General features: G+C 48.3%; 1 protein-coding gene across 2 annotated transcripts in view; it reads right to left on the reverse strand.

The window, feature by feature from the left end:
- ATP10D (ATPase phospholipid transporting 10D (putative)) overlaps window positions 1-23896 on the reverse strand; it is a 2065840-nt gene that overhangs the window by 796557 nt on the left and 1245387 nt on the right. For both annotated transcript variants that reach the window (XM_069631716.1, XM_069631715.1), the window contains one exon: window positions 8708-8834. In XM_069631716.1, the coding sequence (XP_069487817.1) occupies window positions 8708-8834 (127 nt within the window). The remainder of the gene's footprint in view (window positions 1-8707; window positions 8835-23896) is intronic.

A 23896-nucleotide genomic window follows, 5' to 3' on the forward strand; every position in this document is an offset into this window, starting at 1 on the left:
TCAAAAGGCTTACCTGGCTGGTCGCCTCTCGGCTTGCACCACTTCGGACATTGCACTCGCGCTGCAGAAATCCACGACCTACAAGGAAGGAAAACACAGGTTAGCAAAGGCAAGACTTAGCAGCGCTGCGCATAGCGCTTACTTACCGCATCATAGCGCTCTTAATACACCATCATTTACCAGTGGGGCTCAACCAAGCCAGTTCGCCGCGCTGAAGCTCTGCATACCTAAGGGAATAAAAAGACATTTTAAAAAAAGAAAGGCATGCAGGATAGCAACAAAACTAAAGAACAGCAATAAGACCCACCTGAACAATATCAAACTGGCCGGCGTCAGTTAAGTAACTGGACCGCACTCGCCCATGAAAGACAACGCGCCCCTGCAAAGAAGGCAGGATGGAGAGCACGGCTAATTCTACCACAACGTGAGGAGAGGGCGCCAGAGGGACTGAAAGCATACGGGGGTGGAGGGAGGATACTTACCCCAGTCGGTCAGTCTTGAACACAGTCCTCCTGTATTTTCAGGCAGAACCTTCCCCGCAAACCACATCAGAGCAAAGCTAAGAAGCATACCAGCGAGTAACCCGGCTGGGTGGTGTCCCTGTGGATACCAGGTGAGCGTAACACACACCCAAAACACTACCGCATAGCTTGGTTCCAAGGAGCCAAGCTATGTGGATGCCTCCATGTTGATTGGCACTGAAATAAAGTAGTTCCCAAGCACAAGTCTTCATTAAGTATGAGCCTGGCGCCAATGGCCTAGGAAAAGGATGCCTAAGCTTGTTGGGGGCCCGAGCCGAGACCCCTCCTGGCCCATGGGCCTGCCGGGGGGGTTTCAGGAAATGGATCGTGACAATACCCTGATGAATAAGGGCTCATGTAGGACGAGAACCACTGGTACGTACTGCGGTTGTCCCGCAAAGTTCTATTATAACGCCCTTTCCCTGAACGAAAGGACTGGCTCTTGTTTTGTAATGTGCCCAGGGAGTATCTGTCTTTATGGCCTGTAGGGCCTCAACCACCTTTTTCCCCAAACAAGGCTGTGCCATCAAAAGGCATTTCTGTGACCCAAGATTGGACATCTGGTTGAAAGTCTGTGGCTTTAAGCCAACCATGTTGGCGTAGGACCACTCCATTACCCAACTGGCGATAACCTGTGTCTGCGATGTCGACAGACATTGACGGCATGGTAAGATGCAATCACGCCCTCATGGAGAATGTCCAATGCCTCTTGCTTCTTGTCCTCAGGTAAGAATTCTAACCGGGGCCCCAACTTGTACCATAACTTGCAAACATAGTGGGTAAGTATGGCCATAGCGTTCGCCGCCTTGATAGTCATGGCAGCTGTCGCGTTGATTCTCTTGCCAAAGGCATCAAGGTGCTTGTCCTTCTAGTCTGGGGCACTGAGCAGAATGAAGATGGGCTGGCGACCTCTTCCTGGCCGCCGCAGAAACTACAGAGTCTGGGATGGGCTGTGTGCAGAGACAGGTAGCAGCTCTCTCTGGAGCCCTGTACTTTTTGTCAAAACAATCGTTCTTTGGAGGTGCAGTTGCAGGGTGCGCCATGGCAAACAGGCCGTCCTCCCAGACGTCGTCCAGTAGTGGTATTGTCATGATGGTCTTCCTGTGCTGTTCTCTGCGTTGCTCTTTCTTTGCTCCTCCGGTGCTAAGCCAAACATCGCGGACGCCCTAGACATCAGCGCATGGAAAGGTCCTACTTCATCAGGGGGAGAATCTCTGAGAGGCACTTCATCTGGTTCACCATCCACAGCGATGAAGTCGTCGCACTCATCTGTTCATGAGTGGGGGACGTGACCTCTTCAGGCTCTGTGTCCGCTCCCTCATCATTCAGTAACTCAGATACTGACCGGTGCTTTGCGGCTTGGGAGGCGAGGAATCTCGTACCCCTCTCTGGAGGGTCCTGGGCCTCAGCCGGCATCTGCCTCTTGAGTTCCGGAACTGGTGGTCTCAAGGGCAGTGCATGCAAGGGCGCCACCAATGCTGTCAGCATTGACAAAAGGTCCAACGTTACGTTCCTTTGAGGGCATGGTTGCTGATGCTGGACTTCTGTTGACAGCATAGGGTCACACATTGGGACAAAGGTTGTAGAGGCTGTACCACCCCTGCTAACAGCAGGGGGTTCGAAGATGGTGGTCTAATGAGGCTTGCCCCACCCAGAGGTGGACTCCTCTGTGGCAGTGCCCTAGGGGGAAGATGGCTGCTGTGACACAACAGCTTCCTCCTCTTCTGACTCTGAAAGATTTGATTCTGGGACTAGGAGGCCACTTGGTAATAGAGCCGCCCACCGGTTCGGAAGCGCAGTTGTTGGACATTCTGGCCGTGCTTCTGCTGCTGGTATCAGTGCCAACAGCTGTGTTGACAATGGACTGGCAAGATTTTTTACTCGTCGAAGGTGCTGTCGACGACGTTCATGTCGAAGCACTTGTAGTCGATGCGCTCGTGGTTGTAGCCATCGATGATGATTTTGTCATCTTGTTCGTTGACGGTCCTGGTGTCGACAATTTCGTAAACAAAGTAGACCATTTTGTCACCAACAATGTTTTTGTCGTTGATGATAAGTCCGCAGACTTTGCCGGCTTCACGGACGAGGAAGCTGCGGTCGATGACTTCAGTGTAGATGACCTGGAGTGTGATGAATGCAGCCTTGTATCCGACTGTGATAAGGTCAGAGAGAAATGGTCACCAGACTGGGAGCTAGACCTCGAGGTAGACGCTTCCTTGGGTTGATGGAAAGGGCTTTGGTCCTTTTCCTTCCCTGCCTCTCCCTGGGTACAGATCTTGGTGGAGAGCCGGTCCTTGTGTGACAACCTCGAGCCATCGCATGAGGCTTCCTTCTGCCTTTGCTCGCTTATGGCCTGGTCATCGTGCGATCTGTACCTCTTACTTAAGGTGGTTCACTGGGCCGCCCTGCCATAACGAGGCATGACTTTGTACCGAAGCTGAGTCAGAGTCGTCGCCGGAGTCTTCCAGCCAAGCAACGTGAAGGCGGTGACGGACCTTCAGTGTCTTAGATGAGAAAGACTGGCAGATCTCAGTCCTTGGGGACATGTTGTGGGCAAAGGTGAAGACAATAGAGGCATTCCTCATGGTGATCCTCCACATAAACGTTCTGCAGCCCACGCTGGGTACAAGCCCTGAATAGGCACTTTTCTGGTGTATTCCGCCATGAGGTAAAGTCTAACTGCGTAGCTGATATGTCTTCTGAAGTTAACTGGTGGCGGGAACGTTGGACGCAGGTCTCGTTGGCACCGCGTTGCTGGTCAAACGACTAAGAAATAACGACTTTTTCATTGAAATACCAAATTGAAGTTATATTCATCAAAGACCTTTGTTGAAGAAGATTTTTGAGGACACCCAACACTAACGTGCAGTACAAAATCTGAAGATGGCCAACAGGGAAGGAGCTAAGGGAGTATTTCCTATTGGCTATGGGCAGTCTAACCCAAAACGACGATAGAGCACTAAAGTGACTGAAGTTTCAGTTTAATTTAAACTGCTATATTTTACTGAGGATTCCCAACCTGATGACGGGGAATATTCACAGCATGTGAATCTATGAAAGATCCAATGCTGGAAAATTGCCAGAACAGGTTTTGTTAGTGAGGCTCACCAATGAACAGCTGTATCTTTGTTTTGACCTCTGCTGCAGAGATTCCTCACTTCCTTCACTGGTGAGATCCAGGCCTGATGTAATCTCCTTTGCTTGCAGATCGTAAAATGTGATGCTTAATGGTAATACTATTTTGAATGCTAATGTTGTTGATTCTTAGAAAAGTTCAGGTTGCTGCCTTCAGTAAACTTGATATTGCTTAAAACAAATGTCTCTCTTTACTTTCTCTTTTCTTTACAAGCACCTTGTGTTACGCTCACCTGGCTCCCACAGGGGCGTCGGTCGGATCCGGACGGCTGCGGTCTCCACCAACGTGATGCGTAGTGCAGAGATGACTGGACTGGCCCTCCTAATCCTGTCTGCGTGACCCGTAGAAGTATTCTCCTGCAAGTGGAGGGATGGATTTAGCCACCTGTGGATTCAAGTGATGGCACCCCCCACAGTCCTCCCAACTAATCACCTCCGAAGTGCCCTCTCAGCAATCTCACCTTATATTCTTGAAAGATGAGCTCTCCATCCTGCATGGATTGCAGGGGCGCGTTGATGCCAGTTACTTCACTGGTTTGAAGGCATGGGAGAGTTCCGGAGAGTATTAACTAGGAGGTTCCTGAAAAGGTCCTGCAAGTATCAAGTTCATAGAGTTCAATATGTCCGATGTTTCACTCTTGTCCCCCCCTTCCTTCCTTGTCTTGCAGCTGAGATCGTGAGAAGATGCTCTCGTAGCAGCTGGTGGAGCTCAGGTAAGAGTCGGTATTACCCGACGCTGTCCGGTAAATGTTGCACGTGTTTAACGTGTTGTTGTCTCTCTATTTGCAGGTGCGGCACGTGAAGATGTGGAGAGGTATAGAATAATGCCTCCAGTGGTAAATCAGGTAAGTCTATGGTGATATGAGTTATATTAGTTGGTTTTCTCGGCTCACCTTGTTGTTTTCTTTTGTCCCTCAGCTGCCGGAGTTCGGCGAAGAAACGATGCAGGCTGCGCCGAATCAAAAGATGCTGCGAGGACTGGGGAGTATGGCGCGGCGCTGCAGCTGGATATGCGACGCGTACAGAAATGATGTTCTTTCCAGGTCTAGAGGCGAGATGGATCCGGAATCAGGTGAGGAATTCGAAAATAGTTTGTTTTCTAGCCTTGTCCTTTTCTTTCCTCTTTTTAGGAGCTCCAGATTCGAGGCAGGCATGGCAGAAGACTGGATGCAGACTGCAGGCACGGTGAGCGTTACACTGCTGGATGCAGAATAACGCGAAGCGTGTGCTGTTGTTCGGGCATGGTTTAAATAGCCTCCAAAGTAGTTCCAGGTAAGAAGTTCCCTAGAACCACGCCCGAGTAAAAAATAGTCCCTGTAATAAAATAGTCCCATCCAGGCCTCACGTTGGCTTGGACTCACTAGCAGCATGGTCTGCATCAAGTAAGTAAAGTCTCTGAGCCTGGCGCCTAAGGTGCCAGGACTGAACCCAAACAGCTCCCAGCCGGGGCTGTTGGTGTTTTAATAAGTGTCTGGATGCCTGCTCCTGGAGCTGATGGGCTTGGTCCTGATGCCCGGGGGTAGGTATCATGACACCTTGATGCGGACCGAGAGGCAGACTTGATGCGGGATGGACAGCAGAATACGATCACGAGGAAACACTGAGATCAGGTGAGTGACGGTTGTACAGCTGTGTTGGTAGCACTGGCTAGGATAGCCACGTTACATTCGCAGGAGTTGTTTTAAGATGAATATTTAATGCTGCATTAACTGTGCAGGCACTTGGGAAGACCTCGCAGCCTCCAAGGTGTGGGAGAGCACAGATGGCTGGATTGCTGCTTCTTCGTTCGCACAGTGCAACGCACAAATAATTCAGGCAATGCCCGTCTTTTATAACATCAATGCAGGATCGCATTAACCTCACGGCTCCTTCCTGGGTAATGCAGGAGATGTGATACTTGAAGGAGAGCAGCGGAGCATGATCGTGCTAATTCGGAAACTGTGTTTTGCTTGTAGATTTTGCTTCTGGATAACAGACTGCAGATGGGACCACAGGAGTCTGGATCAGAGGAAAAACAGGCTCAGGCACGTTAAGCGTTCGACAAGCATTTAATATACTTGCAAGGCAACACAAAGCATGGGCTGGTCTTTGGGTGGGGTATTTATAGCCCAACGGCTTTGGAACACTGTACTGCATTCTACTACTGCATCTGGAAGCCCTTTCAGTGGCCATCTTGGTACCCTTCCTTATCTGTAAACTGGCAGCCATTTTAGAATGGTATATGTTAACTAAGTTTGCCCATGTGCTTTGCTGTTCTGGAACCAGATTACCACCTGGGTTCTTGAAAACTTGGCTCAGGCAGAGGATTTCTGATACTAGACGAACAGGGTGTTAGCTACAAAAATATGAGGATGACACCCATGTTCTGGTGCAACACACAGGTGACCGACCATGTTATTGATACTGAGACCATCAACTAGATTTATTCTTCCATTCAGGCTTGTATGGCAGCTAACTCTTTGGCCCTCAACGACAGCAAAACCAATCTTAATCTCGATCTGATTTATAAGTAATTTGTGATCACTAACTGTCTCATTCCTGTGGTTGACCATGTTAAAACATTAGGCGTTTACCTTGACTCCCAGATGACTATGCAGAGACATGTGAGCTATTTAAGAACCTCCTGGTTTTACACTCGTAAACCTTTACGGCAAATCAGAACATGTGTATAAGAAAAAAACTGGTCTGTTCTTGCCTGCGCCCTTGTTAATTCAAGACTTGACTATTGTAACAGTCTCCATGCTGTTGTCTCCACTTCCAGAATTTCAAAGCTTCCAAACCATTCAGAATGATGTCATTAGGGCAATATAAGGCTTAAAAAAATAAAAAAAACAGCACGTCACCCCTTCTAGTAAGGCGCTTCACTGGCTTCCTGTTAGGCACTGTAACATGTGTAAAATTGTAAGCTTCACTCACAAATGCAGGACTGGGCAGGCTCTGCCTTATCTTTCTGCCCGACTTCAGGCAGCTCCGATTAGAAGGAACTTGTGCTCAAATGATGCCAACAAACTATAAGCCACGTTTTAAGCTTCAGCAATACAGTGGCTCAATGTTTGCTACTGTGGCACCAAGTGCCTCAAACTCCTTACTCGTTGGCATCAGGACAATCCAGCAGCTACACCAGTTTAAAGAAGTCCTCAAGACTCATCTTTTTAGCTTTGGCTGATGCTTCAGCTTGACCGATTAACCTATTAGGTCCAGGGTTATGATTACTATACTGCTGACATTTCTGATTGTTGATTGCCCCCATATTTGATTGTTTTGCTTTGTCTGGTTTGTTTTGTTTGGTGTTTTCTTGTGCGCCCTGAGCCGTGTGTGCGTGTGGCACTATATAAAAATTAAATAAATAAAATCAAAATAAATACAATTGTGAACGATTGGAGGCAACTGTCGAACGTTCTTACTAAATCTCCTAATCAGAAGCCTCCATGATGATTATCTGCATATTTGGGGGAGGAGAAAGGATAATGGCTATCTCACTTCGAAAAGGGGAAACCGGGAAATGGAAAGAAAAATTTACAGGATTACGATGGTTAGATGCATGGCATTTGTACACGAGAAACAGACACTGCTACAGAGGGAGGATATCTTGGGAGACCAAAGATGATAAATGTACTGCGCAACCTCTTGGCACATTGTTAAAAGCATATGTTAAGTTTGATTTTTACTTTTGTGTTTACAAACTCAATAAAAAACATTTCAAATAAAAGCATGACTGAGAAACTATAAGCAAAGTAGCATGCATCTAGTAAAAGGAAACTGCCACACTGATCAGTCAAACACTGTACCAATGAACCCATTGATTAAGCAAATATTGGTGCACTGTATCATACCAACTTCAAAGCAGTCATAATTAGTGCAGTATGTGACAAGGCAGGCCTTCCGATGGCAGGTGCTGTGTGCAACTACACAGCTCTACCGGAAACCCTCTTCCATGTCAAGTCGCTAGAAATAAAAAAGAGAAAAGCGCACACGAAGATTTTTATTTCCGCCTCAAAGGAAGAGAGCAATTACTGAAGAGTTTTGTAGAGAGGCATACCATTGAGGCATGAAGGGTTGTGAGACGGAAGGGAGGAAAGACATTTGCATTAAAAGGCCATCAAGAGAGGGGAGATTGTAGACAAGAACCACCAGTTTGGGAAAAGGGCAGAGAGGAAAAGGTAGAGAGAATCGAAGACTCGGGATAACTGAAACCAAGTAGAAATGTCTTCTACACTGATGGGGAGGTAGACGAAGATGGTAAAGAGAACAGGAGGGACTATCGAGATGGGGAGAAAGGTATGAATGAGCGTAGAGCTAGGCTTCTCAAGCCCGTAGTACTAAGGTCAACTAACCTCCAGGGCAAGCGAGACCATAATCATTTGAAACAGGGGAACTCCCAAAATCGATACCTTGAGAGAACCACCATGAAGAAGACAAAGATCTGGTAGACCCCCAAAACATCAGTCTGCTTGTGAGTTGTGGGAGAGTATATCCAGAGGACCAGAGAGCCAAGTGATCAGAACACGCTCCTCGCAGAGACGCTTGGAGGAGGAAAGACAGATTGTGAAAACTTATATTTAACACTGGGAGCACTTTTGAACTTTGCACGTTTGTTGCTGCCCATTTCGGATTGTACTGAGGTTTGTAACTTGAGGTTTTTTTACCAAGGATCCCCTTTGGCGCAAGAGGGGAAATCTCTGTTCTTGTGGACCCTTTAGTGCATCTCATTAGCACTGAGCCGCGCACTATAAATGAACAGATTACTTTTGGCCACTCGAAATATCCGGACATTGTATGTTTGAACAGTTGTAATAAACACTTAACACTTATCTGTTGGTCAATCACTATTTCTGGCAACAGGTAACACCAATAATGAATAAGTACAACACATTCTGCTAGCACAGAGCGTTACAAATCCACTATTATCCAAACAAACTGCTCGCCCCACTGTCCGCCCACAAATAAGTTAGAGAAAAAAAATATTCAACAAAGATATTCATACAAATCAAGGAGAAAACGTTAACCAAAAAATAATACAACGTATCCCTTCAGGTTAATTTTCAACCAACCTAGCAATGTCAACCTGGTCTCCAGACTCAATGCAGAATCGAGCAGCAGCTCTTCCCTGTTCTCAATACTGGTTTCTGCCAAAGAATAAGCGTCATGCCATTCAGCATACTCAGTCTCTGCCATCACCTAAATTAAAAGCCAAACAACATGCAGTAAAATAAATGCATTACACATTTTCTGAAAATAGTGCATGTTACCAGGTATAGGAATTGTTTCAAAATACCAAATTCCATATAACCTAATCCGCAGTAATTTGTATTTCTAATCACTTTATCAGCACACACAATGAAACCGCAAACAGCTTGGAAAAGAGTTGAAGTAAATTTTTAAAAGAAAAGCAAGAATAATTAATACAAATTAAGAACACGTAATTCAAAAAGACAAAGAGCCTGGATAACACACGACAGACCAGCATTGGGAAGGCCCACCGTTTTATCTAGGGTATAGTTAATAGACAGTTATTCGTCCGGCACTGACATCATATGCCCACCTACGCACACTGGTTGCCAGCGATGATCATTTTATGGACAGGTGGTGGCATTGTGGTAGTGCCTGGCAAATGCCTGTCCCATACCTACACCAAAGCCAAAACTATTGGTTTTGCTAGTGCTAGTTTATATTGTGTCACAATGCAAAGCTCACAGCCTGTCAGTTCGTCTGCCTCACACAACACAGATGTACAACACTGCATCACAAGGCCCTTGCAGAAAACAGTACATCACAGTACCCAGATATTCAGCATGGTTTAAATTACACAGCATCACAGTGCAGAGGTAACAGATACAACTTCAGCGGCTTAACTATCAACCCCACCCATTCGCATGGCTTGCAACACAGAGCAGTGTGTGCAAGTGAAACAATAAGACACTGAAGCACCTCAGTGGGATGGTGTTGACGTGATAAAAACCAAAAACATTCTAAAGTTGTCGGAAACGTCAACATTTATGGAAACCGGTTGGCGGGGTACAAATCAACTGATCACGAATTAATGATTATAAATTAATAGAAAGCAGTAACACTTCGGAGCACTAAAAGGAGGCAAAGACATCACAGGGCTGCTCCAAATTTACACCGATCTATAAAAGCCTGGTTGAAGTACAGCACCCACTCATGATCATCTGGTGGAAGGGGGGGGGGGCTTTTCCTATGGACTGCTGACCCAGAAGTTCCAGAACTATTCAAGTAGTGAAGTTTTGAGCTCACCCATTGTTGGAGATTGCAGGCGGTACAGCCATTGAATGGGCGTGAGCCGGAGGCTAGGAAAGTTAGATGAGTGAAACGTAGGTCAACCCAACTCCTACAGAGGGCTTGGGGGTTATATCCTCACATAGAGGGAAGGAATATAGAGGGATTGGAGTTAAATGAGTAATACACATTAAAGCTTAAACCACATGTTTAATGAGTAGCTGCTCAAGTGTTGACATGAATATAAACTGGGGAGCAGAGGGGTGCGAATGGTGTGTCATGCACAGTCCTGGTGTTCATATAGTACTGCATAATTGCGTTTAGCCCCTCTCTTAATGCTGCCAGAAATGGAAACCAGGTCTCTGGGAGGTACACATTCTGGTCATGTGGAGAAGCCGGATCTTTCTTACCGAAGGCTGCCTGGTCCAATGGAAGAGCACTGCTGGATGTTTGGAGTCATGCAAAACATTGTGAGGTGTATGTGTGTAGGGGGAGAGGGGTGGGGGAAGGAGTAATACACAATCTCCAAATTGACAAAACAGTGAATGAGTAACAGAAATCCTTGGTCAGGCAGGTGAGCAGTAGTGACATTTTGCATGGCTCCAGATATGTAGTTGTCCTGTCAGCCTTGCAAAATGTCTGTCTTGGGTTGATTAAGTTATATATAAAGTAGCACTGCCCTTTAAGACAAAATTTCCTTGAGAAACGTTTTGCATTTGGGCTAATGTGGATACCCACAATGCCTTGCTGGTGTGGCTCAGAACTGGAGGGGGACCTTCCAGCAATGGCTACTAGGTGGCGTCGTGGAATGTGTGACTTGGCTCAACTTGACTTTCCTGCCCATACACACTTAAAACGGGACGTTTCTTAAAGAAAAAAAGTGGACTGGAACTATGGTATAAGGGGGATTCTAGAGAAAGGCATAAAACCGTCGCTCACAACCTAGACTTGTATTGCCAATAAAAGGACCTTTTTAAACAGGAGGAAATAAACTCCCATTAATGCTCTTGGTTAATTAAGAAAGCAGCCCGCTCATCTTCCCACCACATCTCCTGCAATAAGTGATAGTTTGTGATTGATTTTCAAAACTCTCGGCTTAGCATCTTCAAGACCGGGCCAGGAATGTCAACGTGTGCATTAGAATTTAACACAAAGCACTTTAGGCAAACGGGCTGCCAAGGTAAACAAGTATTTGCGAAGCAACAAACTACTGTGGAGCCTTTCTAGAGGGCTCCCGCTGTCACAGACTAGTTCCATTTGGAGTCTGTTCTTGCAAAAGAAACAAAAACAGTACGAGAACCACATCAGATCAAAGAGCCTTATTCTTTGCCTGTTGCTCCCATGGAAAAAAATGAAACCTTTGTATTTCAAGCTATCACACCCTTGCTAGCATTCCTGCTACACGATTGCAAGAGTGATATTCTGCTTTGCCTATGTCTCTTACATAGGATTAGGACTTTTCTAAACGTTAGGAAGGAAAATATGTATCGCATGACAAATCTGGAGGCTCATATTATGCTCATTTAGAGCTTACCCATCACTACAGTCATCAGGTCTATTGGTTCAAAGTATAAGTCCTTTAAGACAGATTCCCTGACTTACCATTGAATTCAGGGTATCCTCCAAGTGAGACCCATGGGTCAACGCTTTGGAGGCCACGGCCGCCTAGCAGAGTGGGTTCAAAACAACCTGTATCTTTGCCTGCTTGCACCATGCACAACTTGAACCGTCTAGCTATGGTTGTAGTGGATCCTGTTTTGTAAAGGCTAAATCTGCCTCCCTGGGAGGCATTAGCACCAACGTCTTGTAAGCAATCGAGGCATCCACCCGTACAAAATGTAGGCTATGCCCGAAATGCAAAAAGGTTGAGCCCCTAATCCTGCTTCTAGTCCTCCTAGAGCAATGAAAGGATGTTCTCAAAGGGGTTTTCGGGGGATTCTTCAGTACATCTGGAGCCCTGAGATCTGACACTCGTATGTTATATTACTGGGATTTATACACACACTGCTACTATTTGCATGATCGGAGGGCACTCTGGTGGACTGAAACAGGTAGGATTAGGTTAGTAGATGAAATAAGCAAAGTGGTTATCTCCATGGCAATGGCTTCCCGTGGAGGCTGTCATTAACTGGCCAACTGTTAAACATCTGTAATACTTAAGATCCCAAAGGCATGAATACCTTGGGACGGGAGGAATTAACAACTTAACCTGGTCTTTTTACATCATTGCAACACTATTGGAACAGCAGACGTACATCATATTCAGGTGGCAATGTATAAAACACAGAAAGCTTCAGAAACATACATTCTGATATTACTTATAACATAATGCAAACACCCTGGCCTTACATCGACCCTTCCTCAGAAAACATGCGGGACCGACATGCTAATCCACGGTAAACAGATATAAAAGCAATGCAAATCGACTTATATGGGGTGGTTAGCGGTCACAGCAGGCCCCTTTTCCGAATATTCAATGAAAGGCAATCATATATTCCTGTATTTCTCGTATTTATCCATGTAATCCTCTCTACCACCCAAATTGTCATCCACCACATCTGAAACAAGTGGCCTTCTGTTTTTTTTCCAGTTAAAGGCTATTGTGATCTTGCCCGCTGTTCGCTGTGTTGATGCTGCCATTGGCTCTGTTATGGGAAAGACCCCCTACCCTGTGTCTCCAACTAACACAACACAAGTCCATTGGTAGATGGACACCTGGGATATTCTTTATTTCCGCCAGTACCTCCTTCCAGAAGTCTCTCGCCTTAACATATGCCCATAATATGTGTATCAAAGTAGCCATCTGAGTGCATCCTCTCCAACGATTCGGAGAGTATGCTGAATTAATCTTATTTAACCTCTGCAGGGTTACCAACCACCTGTAACATATGTTTGCCAAACATGCTTTGTCAGTTATACATCTCGAGGATCTGTGCATCTGCGCCCCAATAGGACTCCAGGCCTCATCCTCTAGATCTCCTCCCAGATTTTGTTCCCACTTATTCATGCAAGTCACCCGGTCCTTCGGATCATACTTTACCAGACTTTTTAACTTCAGAACGTATTTTAAGTTCTAGTGCGGGCTGTTTCCTCACTTCACCGGCCTTAATATGCTGGTAGGAGGCCCAGTGCCGTAGTTGCATGTACTGAATCTGTCTCGTTCCCCCCCCATGTGGAATCAGGATTTACATTCCTCATAGGATTGAGGTTTACCCTCAGTAGATAATTGCCCCAGATGTTACAGTCCACCATCTAGCCAGACTTGAAACCCCTCCCTATCCTTCCCTGCAGGAAATTCTGGATTATTCCAGGCCGGAGTGAGCAGTCCCACACTTGTCCTGATACCCCCACACACGGGAAGCCCTTTTCCAGTAGTGAGTAGTATTCACTGTCGAGGTCAGCATGGGAAACTCCCCTTTATGACGTGAAACATTCAGGAAGGGAACCCGAGCGATGGGAATCAGGGTCCAGGCTGGTTCTATATGTGACCCATCCCGACCTAACCCTAACTTATCATATGCGATAGTTGCGCCACCAGGTTATACCAGCGAACATCTGGGATGCCTACCCCACCATTCTTCATCCCCATCATTAACACCTTCCTTGGTATGTGTGCCTTCTTTCTCCCATCCACCCCACATATATTCAAATCCTTGCCTGGAGCATGCGTAAATTAAAGTCTGGAATCTTAATTGGCAAAGCTAAGCAACGATATAGAAATCTAGGGAGCAAGTTAATCTTTACCGCTGTTGTACTGCCGAACCACAAGATTTCTTGCTTGTCCCATCTGCCCAAATCTTCATGGATGTCTTTAAATAGCCATAGAAAATTGTGATGAAACGTCTGCGATATGTCACCTGGGATCTGAACCCCCAGATAAGATATGGCTGTGCATACCCATTGGATAGGTCATTTAGTAGCAAGGTCCTGTTGCCTGTGTGGAGGGATGGATACATTAAGGTCACTACGAATAAAAACTGTAAACCCGATGCTAATCTAAAGGCTCAGAGTTCCTCCATCAATTGTAATTATTTGTAAAGCACTTATACACAAGTGAAGTGCTTCAAACTGTTTCAAGGCGGGAAGGGAACAGTCATTCTTAAGCCTTGAGGATTCCAAATTATTTTACAATAACTAGCATACTAGGCCAGAGGCATTTCTACTAGTGTGAGTGCATGACAAAGAGTGGGGAGATGAGAGGGAAAAGGAAAGGACATGCAGAACACTAAGGCAGGGGAGCAAAGGAGTGGGCAAGTGCTGGTTGAGGGCCCAGGAGGGAAGTGCTAAGGGGAGCCAAGGAGGAGATCCTCCGGCTAAGTCCTAGTGCAGGTGACTTCCATGGGCGGGGAGTAGAGCCGCCATGCAGGGGCTTGCGAGGGCAGTGCAGTGGGTAGGGGTGCTGGTATTGACTGGGAAAAAGGGCCATGGAATCCTGTGTGGTTCATGAGGATCAGGCCATTGGTCACAGTGGCAGTGGGGTTATTAGCAGGAAAGGGAAAGAGGTAGAGAAAAGCAGAGTTTTGAGTAGTTATCGGAATTTGAAGCGATCCGGCTCAAGTCAGAGGGGCAGGGAGGCTGTTCCAAAGGGAGACGCCAGCTGAAGAGAAGAGACCTGTCACCCACTCTATGCTTGGAGAAGCATTTGACAGTCAAGATGTTAGCGGAGCGTAAGGCTCCAGCAGGGGAGTCCTTAGGGAGGGACAGTTGGATATAGTGTGGTCCCATGCTCCAGAAGGCCTTGTGGATCATGCAGACAGTCTTGAATTTGATCCTTGCAGCCACCGGGAGCCAGTGGAGAGATGTTAGGGCTGGAGAGATCCGGTCTCTGGGCTTGAGGCCAAGGCTAAGTCTTGCAGCCCTATTCTGGATTAGATGGAGAGGCAGTAGGAAGGAAAGAGGGAGATGGAGAAAGAGGCTGTTGCAGTAGCCCAGCATGAAGAGAACCAGAGCTCTGGAGACATTGAGCTTCTGGGGGAAGATGAGGAAAGGAAGAATGCCTCCAAGGAGGTGGAGCTGGAAGTGGGACAGCTTAGTAAGGCCCATGATGTGAGGGATAAGGGAGAGAGCGGAATCGAAAATGGCCTAGAGGGTTTTTGGCATCAAAAGATGGTTGGGGGTGGAGGATTCAAAAGGGGGTGGCCAGAGGGTAGGAGGAAAAGAGGGCACAGGTGTCACAATCAGAAGTATCTCCGTCTTACTGCCATTAAGGCAGAGATCAATATCTGAGCACCGTGCCTGAATGGGAGACAGACTGTCAGGGATCAGAGAGGAGGAGAAGGAAGTAGTAGAAGGAAGTTTGAAGGAAAGCTGTGCATCATCAGCCTAACACTGGGAAAGGGGAGAAAAGGAGGAAATCAGGTGAGCAAGAGGGGCAAGATAGATATTGAAGGCAATAGAATAGAGCCCTGGGGGGTGCCGCAGGTAGAGAGTGAGATGGTGGAGGAGAAAGGGCCCAATTGCAATTGGAAGGGCAGTTGGTGAGAAAAAAGGTCAGCCAATCCAGTGCCCAGTCAGTGATGCCGAGGGCGTCAGTCATTTTATGAGGATGGAATGGTTGAGCCTGTCAAAAGCAGATGAGAGATGGAGAATGAGAACAGTGGGAGACAGCTGGAGTCGAGAGAGTCAAACATGGTTTCACCGGTGTTCAGGAGAGCAGTTTTTCGTGCCTCTGGTTGCCCGGAATCTAGATTGATGGTCGTGGAGGCAACCAACAAAAGCAGTGTGGCAGGGCTGTTTGGGGAGGACCAGCTTCCCTAAGAGTTTACCCAGGAAGGGGTTAGTGTAAATAGGGTGGTAGTTAACCTTAATGATGCTGCTGGGATACTTTTGACCCCAGAGTAACAGAGGGGTGACAAATACAGGGAGAGAGTTTGGGTGGAAATAGGGCCAGTCCGAAAAGGAAACTGGGTGATGTTGGACTTCATTTATATTATGGCAATAGGTAACATGGATCTCTTATTATTATTGAGATTGTGTTCATTAAAGGGATTAGAAGCATTAACCATGGCTCGGTGTGTACACGTTTGTATTATTCATGTTGGTTATCATTTACTAGTAGAGGTTACTTCTATTCTAACAGTCTTGGCATAATGTCTTCTAGCATATCTTCAGCATATTTTAGGATGAAGCCATAGGAGACCATATCATATGTGTCTGCTTTCAGGATTGGCACATTAGTCCAGGTGTTGTCACAGACATGCAATTGCTCAATCTAGAATTACATATAGTTCTTCATCCTTGCTGTGTCCTTTAGGGTGCACCATTTCCGTTATAATTATATATTTGGATTCAAATCTGCGTAATTGTTCAGTCCAGATAAACCCCTGTCCATTGTAATGATGTATTGGGATTCCAACCTCTGCGGTAGTCCAGTTCTGTTGCCACCCAAATAGAAGCCTCCACTGAATCTTTGCCAAAGAATTTCAAATGGGAAGAGTCACTGTTATGCATTTGCTTCAAATGTACTGCCCTATGGTAATTCGACTCTCCATTCTTTTAACTATTTTATTTTCATTCAGAGGTAAAGACATTTTACATTCAACAAGTCACAATGGTAGAACTTATAACAATAAGAACACGAATCATAACTTTGTTGTCTACTACTGTTCAACAGATGTTTTTTTTAAAGCGGGGGTGCACAAGGAAGTGCTTGTGGGATAGAGGGAAAGGGCCAGTGGTGAAGGAGTGGTGAAAGACGTCAACTAGAGTCAGGGTGAGAGGAGATGTTGTCCTTAATGGTTCTGGGGGAGCATGGGAGCCCTTCTTTGGAGGATACTTTCAAAGAGCGGACCACTTTAGAGACCTCATCCGGTGCTATGTACAGGAGGGAGGGAGCAGGAGAGGCAGGCGAGGGAGTGGAGATGGGAGTGGAGGAGAGTGAGGACAAGATGTCCTGAGTATTTGATGTGAAATGGCAGAGAGCCGGGGAAGGGGGGTGAGAGGTGGAGACTGTGGTTGGATTGGCGAGTTCCTTGCAGATTTTGAAAAGCTCTGCCATGTAAGTGGCTCCGGAGATTCAGGCTTGGATGTGGGCCCGCTTCTTGGAGCAGACAGAGAAGCGATATTGCCTTTGGAGCAGGCGGGAGGCCAGTTTGTCAGAGGGTAGACCCAAGGTCTGCCACTTCTGTTCAGCAACTCTGTACTGAGATTTCAGAGATGCTAGATTGGAGTCATACCAGCTGTTCTTGGAGGCAGATTTTAGGCGAATCCTCATGACTGGATGGAGAGGTGCATGTTAGCAAGGACAGAGTCAGAGTGGGAGTCAGAGATGGGAGTGGGAGGGGAGGATAAAGGTAGAGGCAAAGGCAGCAACTGGCACTCGCTTTATAGGTCGGATGACAGCTGAGGAGGCTGGCAGAGCTGGAGGTGGCTTAGAGGGCCAAGGGGTCCCAGGTAGGAGGAGAGCGTGGTCAGACGAGAGAGGGGTGGTGACCGGATTAGAGATAGGGATGTTGCCAGATATCAGGGCGTCCATGGTGTGACCGGCAGAGTGGTTCGAGCCGGAAGGGAGAATAGAGAGAGAGAGATTCGCAGAGGACACGGAACTGAGAGTTGGAAGATTCAAGGGAGTCCAGATGGATGTTGAAGTCACCAAGGAGGAGGAGTTTGGAGGAAAAGGTTGAGAGGCAGGAGGCGAGGTTGACCTACTCAGAGAGGAAGAGAGAGATAGGGCCAGGGGGTCTATAGATAGTGGCATGGGTGAGAGAGTAGCTGAGACCCCAAGCTGGCAGCCAAGGCATTCAAAGGCAGAGTAGAATTGAGTAGGTGTAATGGAGGCAGGGACCCACTCAAGGAAGATCAGGGCCACTCCACCGCCAGGTCAGTTGGGTCTAGGTTTGGAGAGGATTTTGTAGCCTTCAGGAAGGAGCGTGTGAAGAGCAGTGACAGAGCTGGCATTGAACCATGTCTCGCTAAGAGCGAGGATGTCTAGATCAAAGTCTTCGAGAAGGAGACAGATGTAAGAGGAGTGTTTGACAGCAGAGCGAGCATTCAGAGTAGCTAAGTGAAGCTGGTTAACACCTTTGAATTGTTTCCAAGGGGATGCTACAGGGGTGTGGTACTACCATTGGTGGTGGTGGAGAGGTAGGTAGGAAGGAGGAGTAGGAGGAGAAGGGAGGAAGTTTATGAGAGAGGGCATGCGCCTGATCAAGAAGGAAAAGAGTAGGTTGAGAACCTTGGGCCAGCCATGATAGTGCCATTGTGATAGACATTACATTAAGTCTTACTCAGCGGAGTGACTAACGTACTCCTAGTCCATAGTCCCCTTTCCTCCATTCTCCATCCTGTATGGGCGCCCCTCGCTAGGCACAAGAACAGAACTTTTTTACCAGAAAGATAGCACTTTCCCTTTAAATGTATACGTGTGCGGGGGTGTGGCCCTGGGAGCAAGCGCTCCCTTAACCACGCCCACCAGCGCCACACCATCCCCGTTCCTCCATCCTGTATGGGCGACTACCACTGATACAACACACTGGGGAGGAGAGCTTGACTCTATAGGAAAATAGATTACAAATGACAGCCTGGACAAATGATGCGTCAGCCCTGGCACTGGTATCCAGACAGTAGTGCGTGCATAAGGCCGATGGGGTGGCCCATGTAGCCGCCCTGCTAATCACCTTCCACGGTATGTGGCGCTAGAAGACAACAGCCGCTGCCTTGGCCCTGATGGCGTGAACGTGCATGCCCCTTGTTGATTCTTTGTGCTGAGCCTTGTCTGCCTCCTGGATGGCTGCAATCATCCATCTAGCTATTGAAGCTTTGGACACTTGCTCTCCAGGCCTTGACCCACCAAATGTGACAAATAAGGAGTCTGTCTTGCGAAAGGCCTTGGTTCTGGCAAGAGAGAATTTGAGTGTTCTTCTGACGTCCAAAGAAAGAAAGTGGGGAGAACAATTTCTTTGTTAATGTGGAAGGAGGAGACCACCTTTGGAAGGAACCTGGGGTGAGGGCGGAGCACAACCTTGTCCTGATGAAACAGTGTAGGGCTCGGAAGCCACAAGGGCCTGAATTTTGCAAACTCTGCAAGCTGAAGTAAGCCCCACGAGTAGCACTTGATGTCCACTGTGGCTATGGGCTCACATGGTTTGTGCAAAGTACAAGGTTAAGATCGCAGACTGGATGCAGGTGTCTGATAGGCGGGTACAGCCTGGTTAACCCCACCAGATCTGTTTTCACTACTGGGTTGGCAGAAGACAAAGTAAACTTGTCCGAGATACTGTATGTGCCAATGGCCATTAGGTATGTCCAGCAGGTGTCAACCTGGACCCCTGATCTGGCTAGGTAAACTGAGAAAGACAACACCTGATCCAGCGTGCAAGATATCAAGTCGACTCCCTTTTCATTGGAACAGAAGCAGAACCTTGTCCATTTGCTTTTGTACTGTTTGAGTAACCCGACTCCTGGCTCCCTGGATGATTTCCAGGTTGTCCAGAGACAGCCAGAGATGTTGAAGAGTTACCTGCTCAGGTACCAGGCTGCTAGGGCTATCCCCTCCGGCAGGGGTGAAGGACTGCCATTCCCCCTGCTGCGCGACAAGCAGGCCCTTCCAAACTGGAGAGGCACTCCTGGCTGGACTGACAGCTGTCTAAGGTCTGAGAACCAGGGCATGGGAGGGCACTGAGGCGCTATGAGAAGGAGACGCAGCGCTGGGTCTGCATAATCTTGCAACCAACCCGGAGGATGAGAGCGTTAGCAGGAAATGCATTAGCCCACATCGCGTCCCAGGGGATCTGAAGCACGTCCCAGGGGGAGCCGTGCCCTCTTCCCCCTCAGGATGTGAACTGCTGATAAGTCTGGTTGCTCTCCATCGCAAATAGGTCTGTGACCCCCACCTGCTGAAAATCTCTTGAAGGACTCTCGCTCAGTTGCCACTCGCAGTTGTCTGCGCCCAACCGACTGAGTCTGTCCGCCTCCAGGTTCGAGTCTCCCTGCCGATGCACCGCTGAGATCCAGATGTCCTGTGCAATCACCCACTCCCAGATACCGAGGGCCAGCCTGCATAGAAGCGGAGATCTGGTGCCCCCCCCCTTCATGTTGAGGTAATATATGCAGGTAGAGTTGTCAGTCCGAATGCAAACTGCACTGTATACTGATTGGGAGGAATGCCTTGAGTGTGAGAAATGGCCATCATTTCCAGCCAGTTGGTGTAATTTTGTTGGTCTGTCTTCGGCCACAGACTGTGTACTGATTGTGTCCCCAGGGTAGCGCCCCACGCTTGTAGTGAGGAATCCATAGTCATAGCATGAACCGCTGGAGGCAGTCGGAATGGTCTGCCCATCATGAGGTTCGCATCCTGCTCCCACCGCGTGAGGTCCTGCTGTAGGTGAGCGGATATAGTGACCGGGGCTCTCTGATGACCCAACTCTTGGTCCCAGGAAGTCGAAAAATGCAACTGCAGGCTCCTCATTCTCAGCCTGGAGTAAGGGATAGCCAGCCAGCACCACCAGGCCGTAGTTCCTTTTCAGCTGAGGAAGTGAGCAATAGATCACTGCCACCTTCTCCCCTGTGGGGAACACCTTCTGCTTCTGAGTATCCCACAGCAGCCCCAAACACAGCAGTGTTTGTGTAGGGCAGATCTGAGACTTCTGGAAGTTGATTGAGAACCCCAGTTCGTAGAGTATAGTCATGAGTCTGGTCACTGAGTGCCTGACCTGCTCCGGGTCCCCCTCTCGGACTAACCAGTTGTCTCTGTAAGACTATAGATGGAGGCCCTCCGACCGAGTAGGGCCGCTATCGCGTTCTTCAGTCTTGTGAATACCCATGGCACTGAATTCAGGCCAAACGGCAGCACCTTGTGTTGAAATTGCAACCCCATGGCCTGGAACCTGAGGAAGGCCCAATGAGACTGCACTATGGGGACATGTAAATATGCGTCCTTCACTTCAGATCCAGGGAGCACATCTAGTCTTGCCCCTCCACCCCCCAACACAGCGTATCCGCTACAAGCGCTGCCATCACCATTTTGAACTTCTGTAGAGGTAGGTACAGATTCAGAAAGGAAGATCTAGGAACACTTGCAGGCCCATTCTTCTGCAGGCCCATTCTTCTGCAGGAGTAAAAGCCCTGCCCCTGCTGGGGGAGAGGAACCTCCTCCACTGCCTTGCTCTCCCACAAGGAAACGTACCTCTGCTAAAAGTGAAGCAGTCCGGATGTCTGGCGGGGGGCGAAACAGGAGGGGGGATGGTAGGGGAAGCTGGAAGCTCAAGGAGACTACCGATATCACCCATAAGTCCATAAAGTACACGCGCCAACCTTGACTGTGCAGGGCCAACCTGATTCCAACTGGGGTACTGTCGCTCTGAAACAAGCCATTAATCCTTCTTTGGGTCAGAGGCAGATAACTGGGAGGGGGACTGAAAGAAGCCTTTGTGCTTATATTTCTGGTGTTTTCTCCCATGTTAGCTGGGCGACCTGTCCGTTTGCCTGGCCCAGCGGTCCTGGAAAACACCTGAAACTGCTGAAGGAGAGCCCTCTGTCTGAGCGATTGTGGCCCTGTTCGAAGGTTTGGCTGCTGACTTGGTAAGAATGGCCAGGGATTTGGCCATCTGCGAGCTGCTCTTCTTATCCAGTTCCTTGTCAGTGGTGGAATGAAACTAGTCACCACCCTCGAAAGGCAAGTCTAGGATTCGGTCCTGGACGTCAGGGTTGAACCTGGTCGCCTTAAGCCAGGCCGCCCATTACATGTACTTCGCCACGCAGATTGCCCTGCTAGCTGTACCCATGTGCACCACCGTGGCTTCCATGATGTCACTAGTTTTGCTTCGGCAAGTCCTGCCTTGAAGGAGGCAAGTTTGTCTGCTGGCATGTCCGGGAGGAAGTAAGCAAATTTCCCTCCACAGCTGTTGATTAGCAGCAGCCAGTATGACATCAGCGTTGGCCTGTCCGAGATGGAGCCCTGCATTCGAGTACACCTTCTTCCCATAGGCCTCAAGCATTTTTTCTTCCTTGCCCAGTAGTGATGAAGTTGAGGTGCTCCAAGAGGTCTGAGGCTTGGCACTCACAGACGCAACTGCAATGACTGACGACAGTGGCTAGGAGCCCCCCACTTGCCTTTTATTTACTGGCTGAGTGGGGCTTGAGCCAATTTCTTTCGCAGAGCCTCCACGTCCTTCTGCAATGGGATGCCAGATCTGGATTCCGCCTTGATGGGGAGTAATTCAGCCAGCACCCCAGACTCCGGCAGCTCCTTCTGTGACTGAGGGATGCCCGGGTATACAGCTAGGCCAGCGATTCTATCATGAAATGCCCTCGCTGAAGTGGGCGTGTCCTGCTCCTCCTCATGAGTGTCTTGCTCATCACCGGGGTTAGAAGGGGCCCCTGGGTTCATAGGCTTTATGTCTGCCACTGCAGCAGACCCAGGTGCTGGAACTGAAGGTGTAGGTGCTGCGATCAGAGCTACCAGAGGCAGGGGCAGCGGTGGTGGTGGAGGTGCACCGGTTGAGGCGTCAGCATTTCCCGAATTATGCCTTTAAGAATGTTCCCCCAATCCGCATAAGTGTGAAAAACTTGTCGAAGAAATGATCCTCATAGGCAGGCTGGGAGTGGTCCTGCACCAGTGGCTGCAGCGTAAAGGCCTGTTGCCTGACCCCACCTTGTGAGTACATGCCCTCACTGTACCATGCTTGCACCGTGAAGGTCGGGTATGAAGTGGTCCAGGTGACCGGAGCCATAGGAAACCAATCCGCCCTGGCCATAGGTTTGCGCCTTTGTGGTTCACCCTGTTGGCGGACTTCTGTCCTGGTCAGGATCGTTTCCTGCCTTTGGGGGTCTGGCCTGGCCGCCATGTCTGCTCATGCCACCATCTTGTCCGTGCCTTCTGCACGTGGGACCATGGCTGATGCAGGCCTGGGCTCGGCCTGCATGCCTGAACGCATCTGCTCTGCCCCACCCTGCAACTCAGGCGTGGGCCTGGTAGGCTGTTGGCCCTCAGCCATGGGGCCGGTAGTGCTGTCTGTGCTGCGTGTAGGCACCCCCTCAGGCGTGTCCCCCGTAACAGAGCTGAACCCCTCGGGATGTATCCCGGTACCAGAGCCAGTAGGCTCCTCTGCGGCAGAACCAGTAGGGCCCTTAGACCCCTCAGCCATTCGGTAGCTAAGAGCCTCGATGTCCTTCCTGCCAGTGCGAGGATCCAACTGACCCCTCCCATCAACGGGCTTCCTCAGGACGGAGTCATCCCTGCGGGGTGCATTTGAAAAGAGTATGCCTACTTTCTTGGTCTTCCTGCGTTTGTATTCCTTAATGCTCTCTGTCGAGTCCTGGAGAATAACCTGTCTAGTCCCCCTTGAGATAAGTATCTTTGTCATAGCTTGTCCATTTACTCCAATTACCATGGAGGGGCTTTGGGAATTTTATGTAGCCCTTATCCACCATATTGAACACCTTACGTGCGTCTAGTGATATGACACCCCATTTCGATCCTATTCCTATTCCCAACTATCAAAATATTCAGAAACCTCTGTATATTGTCATGTGTTTTTCTATCCGTTATGAACCCTGTCTGATCTGCATCAATCACCACCCGCAATGCCCCATCAGCCTTTGTGTCATATTTTTAGAATAAATCTTCACTTCGTTGTTCATTATTGTAATTGGCCTTTAGGACTCACAATTCGTTTCATCCTTACCAGGTTTCGGTATTAATATAACTGATTCCTCCACAGAGTTATTCTACCTGTGCCAAGAAATGTGTTCAACAGATTTGTCAATTGGGGTATAAATTGAACCTGGAATGTTTTATAGGATGTCAAGGTGAACCCATCTGGTCCCTGAGCCTTATTTTTAGTGTTTTAATAGCCCATGCCACATCCATGGGTTGTATCGGGTCTTCCAACGCTCTTGCTAAGTCTGCAGGAATGCAGGGTAGATCTGCTCTTGCTAAATAATCCAACCTGTCGCACGCCATAAGGGGCTCGCCTGTCATCAAGGTTGATCAATATTTATGGATACGGTCCACCTTTCCGGCATTATCATAATATGCTATACCGTCAGCCACTTCGATCGCTTGT

This window comes from Ambystoma mexicanum, chromosome 6q (assembly GCF_040938575.1).
Source record: "Ambystoma mexicanum isolate Mex_15411 chromosome 6q, UKY_AmexF1_1, whole genome shotgun sequence".
Classification (NCBI taxonomy): Eukaryota; Metazoa; Chordata; class Amphibia; order Caudata; family Ambystomatidae; genus Ambystoma; species Ambystoma mexicanum.